We start from the raw sequence: 5,954 nt of genomic DNA on the forward strand, positions 1-5,954 counted from the left end.
GAAACCACTACTATGCTAAACATCGCATGGCCTAAATTTGAGTTTTGAAGATAAAGAAAACTCACTCTTCAACCATCCTGTCCTCTATCTCCGCCATTGTCAAGCAACACAATCATCATATGGATGTTCAGGTTGGCCGCGCGCTGGCTGGGTGGCCTTGACTGCAGTGTACCTCCCGCCAGCCGAGGAACCAGTTCCGTATGTCCACTGGCTCACCACCCGAATCTCGAGAGAGCTGCCGGTTGCGGCAACCGAAGTTGATGATAGGTCATGAGCAAGTAATTCAGCCACCCGGGCGGGAATCTATCGGCAATAAGTCGGAACAGTGAGGTCGAAACGAAGTCAGTTTCGGGTAGCGGGACAATAACCGCGAATCACATGTTTGGCAAAACCTGTACTAAGCCGTTTCCGCTGCGGCTGGGACTGCTCGCGCCAAACTCGAGACGACTGCGGGTAAGAATCGGTGGACAAAGGCTGTGGAATGGAAGACCGTCCCGGGGCAGGCCCATGGAGGGGCGAGTGGTTCCGGTTCCCTTAATGGAGTGAGCACTCAGCTGTCGGGGGGTGAAGCTCAAGCCCGCGAAAGACTCTTTATAGCGGTACAACCCCATACAGTCACCACGCTCCCCAAGATATCTAGGTACATCTACCACAACTTCTGATCTTTTTTTATCCCATCGCAAGTACTCCAATATCGTGCGTCCGTTCCGACCTACCTCAATTCCCGCCCTCTATCAGCTTTAGCGCGCAGTTCGGCCGTCAAATTATGCCTCTAAAGCGGGAGACTACACCAGCCATTAATCTCATTGGTATGTTGCATTGTTGAAAAGTTGCAGGGTTAAGCACGCTAATATGCGCCAGCCGGTGGAACTGCTGGCTTGTGCGAGGCCGTGTGTTGCCATCCGCTAGACACAATCAAAGTCCGAATGCAGCTATCCACGCGGACAGCGGCCGACGGTGTCAAGCGGTCAGGCTTCTTTGCGACCTTTATCAACATCGTCGGGAAGGAAAGTGTATTCGGCTTGTACAAGGGTCTTGGGGCTGTCATAACTGGCATAGTCCCCAAGATGGCCATCCGATTCTCCTCATTCGAGTTCTTCAAGAGTGCGCTCGTCAACAAAACCACAAACCAGACAAGCCCAGCCGGCATTTTTTTTGGTAAGCCATGGCTTTTTTGTAGTATTACCGTCAGAAAAATTCTGACTACGTTGCCTATAGCTGGTCTTGCTGCCGGCACTACCGAGGCTTTACTGGTCGTCAATCCGACTGACTTGATTAAGATCCGACTACAAGCTCAGTCGCATTCGATCGACGAATCTATTCAAGTTGCCAAGTACCGGAACGCTGCCCAAGCCGCGTTTACCATCGTCCGCGAGGAAGGCCTTTCTGCTCTCTATCAGGGTGTGACCTTGACGGCGCTTCGCCAGGCGACCAACCAGGCTGTCAACTTCACTGCGTACACTGAAATCAAGGCCCATCTCAAGGCACTTCAGCCACAGTATGAGGAACTGCCGTCATACCAGCACATGACTATCGGGCTTATATCGGGCGCACTTGGTCCGCTTTCGAACGCGCCCATCGATACGATTAAGACGAGGATGCAGAAGGAAACCGCCGTCGCTGGCGAGTCCTCGCTGGCTCGGGTTTCGCGCATAGCACGGAACCTAACGCAGAATGAGGGCTTCTTCGCGTTGTACAAAGGTATTACTCCTCGGGTTATGCGCGTCGCTCCTGGTCAGGCAGTCACGTTCGCAGTTTACGAACAAGTATCCAAGTACCTTGAGCACGGACCATTGTTAAAGGACAACCAGCCGGTCCTTAAGGCTGAGGACTGATGAGACGGGCGCCCACTCAATCGCATTATCTTTGGTTGCGACGGCAGGATCGCTACTTGGATTCTCCGCGTGGCCAGAGAATATGTTTGTGAGAGGAATCGTTATCAGTACTTGCATATGGTGGGGTTTTAGCTGAATATTGGGTATAGCTTTGGTTTGAATGCTACCGTTAATGGTAAACTCTTTCCGTCTCTGTTGGTTGAACATGGATGTGCTACCGCATTGGCATTAACATATCTTCTTATGGCAAAGTCGTTCACATTGTAGCAGAGGACATCTTAATGCTCCGCATGTTGTCAAATACACAATGTAGATCGCTTAGCTTGACGCTGGAATAAATATCAGGTCGCTGAATTTAATTTGGAATCAGTTATCCGCTATAAATTTAGAAAGTGTCCCAAATGATCGCAATCTCTTTTTTTACCCCATAGTACGTCAAGGATCACACTGATGTACTCTACTCCCTGAACGACTTTTTCGTGTTGTCCGGTTGCTAGTTTAACCTTGAAGATAGATGGTATAGGCTGCTCCGAATATTCGCACCATTTTGCAATGCGAATAACGAATAACGAATATTATTCGCAGGATGTCCGCGGAACGAATAAAATTGCGAGTATTCTTCGACGAATATTCGTTATACGCATATTTATTGGCAACCCCCTGAAACCCCGAAGGTCACAAGTGAGGGTTCCAACACAAGAAGAGGCAAAGGCATTAAGGCACAAAACAACAAGGAAATGAAAGGCGGAGGCATAGACCGCAAAATGAAAGACGAAAACCACAAAACGCGCAACTGACGCGCTGTTCAAGCCTCCTCCTGACACCTATATACACCCTACAGGAGCATCAAGATGATGAAAAATATAGATGTGGATAGGCAAGGCACAGCGGAAGAAGTTCGACTAGAACTTAGTGAAAGGGTTCCTGCATATCCGTAGACTGATTCCTTGAATCAACTATCGTATCCAAGGTAATTACTACCTCTATATATACACTAGAATATCGTACGATAGTTTGAACTGAGTCTAATCCTGAATAAGACGTGATTCTCAGACTATCCTTCTTTTGTAAGGATCAGCTCTTATGACAAACGTAATTTCATAGCAATCTCATGCGAGAATTACTCATGGGTTCAGGGTTCAGGGTTATTTCAACATCAACATCCGCATCATCTCTCCCTGTAGTGAGTGCCTTCTCCCTCCCTGCAGGTCTCTCACTGCGTTCTGCGTTAAAGAGCCTGCGTACTGAAACTTCAGAGGCATGGATTGCCAAGTAATCTTGCCATCTGAGGAAAATCTTATTTATTGACCCTCCACCAAACAACCAATTCGTACCATCCATGGCCACTCTGTTGACGCCTATTCGAGGACCATCGAAACAGCGGTCGACGTCCGACTTGGCTTCTGCAGCCAATGGCTTCAACCTTCGAAACATGCGGGAGCCACTGGATTTTTGGTTCAGTGTTGTGTAGATGTACCCGTAATGAGGGAGTTTGACTGTCGACCGAATAATTGAGATGGATATTGAGTCGAAGGGCTTGTAGGATCTCCCTAGCGGCGTCGAACAGTCTGCGTCACACTCGACCGACAAGAGGTTACACGCTCACATGTAGCGGGGATGACCGACCAAATAAGTTGGGTCCGTTACATACAGCAAGTCCATTTAGGAACTTCAAATATCATGTTAGTGAACTTTGCAAATTTTAAAGAAATTAGATATATAATAACTATTAACTAATGAGTTTTGCAATGTTTTTAAAGGCGGATGGCGGATACATATCTGCCAAATTTTCTTACTGACGACCCCGCAATAATCGAATTGAAACTTTGTGGTTGTGATACCGATTCGGAAGGGAGAATTTCAGAGTCGGAAAGCTGAAGAATTAGATCAAATGCTGTATATAACTGCTGACCGATGGAATAGTGTGACGATGATGAACCAGGCCCTGTGGCCTCTAGAATTGGGCTAGAACAGCGAGTATCTGTTTGATTTTCGTAGCCGTCATTCAGTGTATCCAGGCGGTTTGCTCTAGTCTTTATCCGATAGTCAAAAGCTGTGGAAATGTGTAGAACACTCTAGCCTACGATCCGAACGATCGTAGATTGTAGAATAATCTAGTAATATGTAAGCATGACGCAATTAGGAATTGGGTGGAATGTCTAGAAGTCTCCCGAAGGAAATGACTCAATTATATATAGAGGTCATAGGAACCTGCAGTCATGCATATGTTTGTTTGATATTGTGTGCTCCAAATCAGATATTACAACAAAAGTAAATGGTTTGGAAGATACTGTAGGCAGGATAAGTGCGCAGACGAATTGAAGTTGTGCCAGCTTCAGTCTCAAACTGAAACCCTAAACCCTGAACCCTGACCAGAAAGCAGCGGTCTAAGGTTAATTAACATGCTCCAATTCTTCGGTCTGCTCCACTTCTTCTGCAAAGACATCCTTTTTCTCGTTGCCTCCAATCTCCACCTCTATCGCTGGGATCTGTTTCGACATGGACACAATGGACATGATCGATGGCGCTTCTCGGAAGAGGAGGTCGAGCTGCTCGAGGTTCCGGTTCATCGTCTCTGGATAGAAGAAGTACACGACTGGCGGAATGGTGGCGCCAATTGCTGCATAGACAATGTAATAGCGGTATCCGATATTTGCGATGGCGACGGGAGTGATCATTGTCACAACGAACATCCTAAAATAGAAGATATCAAAGATCAGCGCCCGAAGTCGGACAAAACGTCAAGCGAGTAGCATCTCTTACCAAAGCCAGTGGTTCGCTGTTGAGATGGATTGCATGGCCACTCGCAGTCGTCCTGGCGCCACCTCCGTAGTATAGAGGAAATTCGCCCCGAGGAAACCAATAGGAAGAAAGAAAAGGTACAAGAAGACAAAACATGCGGAGACAATATTCGCAGAATGATTTCCATTAAACGATGTAGCCACAGACATAGCAAGCATACATAAGGACATCCCAGCACCGCTGACCATGAAGGCAGCCCGTCGTCCGAATCTGTCGATGATGAAGAATGCCACGAAGCAGGAGAGAAATTTCCACGTCATAGCACACGCAGCGAGCATCTTCGAAATATCCCGGTCAAGGTGCATATTGTTTTCGAATATAATAGGAATATAGACGGTGATAAGCGTGCCTCCAGTCATCTGCTGGAAGAATTGAAGCATAATACACAGCATGAACCGATAAAAGAGTCTTTCGTCTCCCATACTAAAGATATTTTTAAGCGAAGCAGCATTGCCCGAAGTTTCTTCAAGAGAGAGTTCGATGCCGTTCACCTCTGCCAAGATCTCTGACGAATCGACGTCTATTCCTTTAAGGGCCCCCAGGGCGTATCTCGCTGAGTCAGACCGGTTTTTCAAGACCAGCCATCGCGGTGATTCGGGAAAGAAAAACACGCTGAGAATGATGGCAAGAGCGAAAAAAATCTGAATTCCCAGAGGCGCTCTCCACGCTGCTTCCGAATATTGAATATGATAAAAGCCGTAATTAATCCAATTTGTTAGGGCGATACCTGCGGCCATAAATAGCCCCGTTAGCACAACATGTCGTCCCCGATTCTTCGCGGATGAGCATTCCGATTCCCAGACCGGCACTGTGGCACTCAAAATCCCGATTCCCCAGCCAACAATCACTCTTCCAATGGTGAATTGTGCCAATGAATGAGCAGAGCACTCAACGGCGTCCCCAATAGCCGCCAGACATGCTCCCAGAAAAATTGTGCGACGACGACCAAGAGGGTCACCAATCCAGGTACACGAGAGAGACCCGAAGAGAGCGCCAATGGTGAATGTGGCGACGATAGTGCCCTGGATGGTGGTTTTGTGACTTCGCTCGGAGCCTGTTACATCCGCAGTATCGATTTCAGGAAATTGCTTCACCCACGATGGGAGGGTAAGCAGCCCACCAATGCCAGACAGGTTGTAGCCAAAGAGGATGAATGATGGGGCAACAACCAGGAATAGCTGAGCTAGCTGCAGTTTGGCTCCTTCCAAACCCAGGAACTTGGCGCCACGGCTCATGGTTACAAGGTGATGAGGATTTGCGTTGTAGTACCGTTAGGGTGAATCGAATCAAGGAAACAGAAAATCCAATAAATTCCGG

At 47.7% G+C, this 5,954-nt stretch overlaps 2 protein-coding genes across 2 annotated transcripts; one reads left to right on the forward strand and one right to left on the reverse strand.

The window, feature by feature from the left end:
• The first annotated feature begins 656 nt into the window (after positions 1–656).
• V1508DRAFT_61140 (mitochondrial carrier domain-containing protein) lies at positions 657–2,214 on the forward strand. Its single transcript, XM_066942973.1, has 3 exons — positions 657–809; positions 862–1,158; positions 1,219–2,214. Exons 1-3 carry the CDS (start codon positions 767–769, stop codon positions 1,833–1,835), a joined length of 957 nt encoding a protein of 318 aa, XP_066792317.1. The 5' UTR covers positions 657–766; the 3' UTR covers positions 1,836–2,214.
• Positions 2,215–3,748: 1,534 nt separating this feature from the next.
• On the reverse strand, positions 3,749–5,954 carry V1508DRAFT_61164 (general substrate transporter). The gene is made up of 2 exons (XM_066942974.1): positions 4,599–5,954; positions 3,749–4,529 (listed from the first exon to the last, which is right to left on the reverse strand). Exons 1-2 carry the CDS (start codon positions 5,870–5,872, stop codon positions 4,229–4,231), a joined length of 1,575 nt encoding a protein of 524 aa, XP_066792318.1. The 5' UTR covers positions 5,873–5,954; the 3' UTR covers positions 3,749–4,228.

Source organism: Lipomyces doorenjongii, assembly GCF_038497915.1.
Source record: "Lipomyces doorenjongii strain NRRL Y-27504 unplaced genomic scaffold V1508scaffold_145, whole genome shotgun sequence".
NCBI lineage: Eukaryota > Fungi > Ascomycota > Lipomycetes > Lipomycetales > Lipomycetaceae > Lipomyces > Lipomyces doorenjongii.

Bases quoted from the DNA above. Each gene is read 5' to 3' on its own strand.
- V1508DRAFT_61140 (XM_066942973.1), top strand. From the start codon at position 767: ATGCCTCTAAAGCGGGAGACTACACCAGCCATTAATCTCATTG. The intron at 810-861 runs GTATGTTGCATT...AATATGCGCCAG, and splicing joins ACCAGCCATTAATCTCATTG to CCGGTGGAACTGCTGGCTTG. The intron at 1,159-1,218 runs GTAAGCCATGGC...CGTTGCCTATAG, and splicing joins CCCAGCCGGCATTTTTTTTG to CTGGTCTTGCTGCCGGCACT.
- V1508DRAFT_61164 (XM_066942974.1), bottom strand. From the start codon at position 5,872: ATGAGCCGTGGCGCCAAGTTCCTGGGTTTGGAAGGAGCCAAACTGCAG. The intron at 4,530-4,598 runs GTAAGAGATGCT...CTTCTATTTTAG, and splicing joins ACAGCGAACCACTGGCTTTG to GATGTTCGTTGTGACAATGA.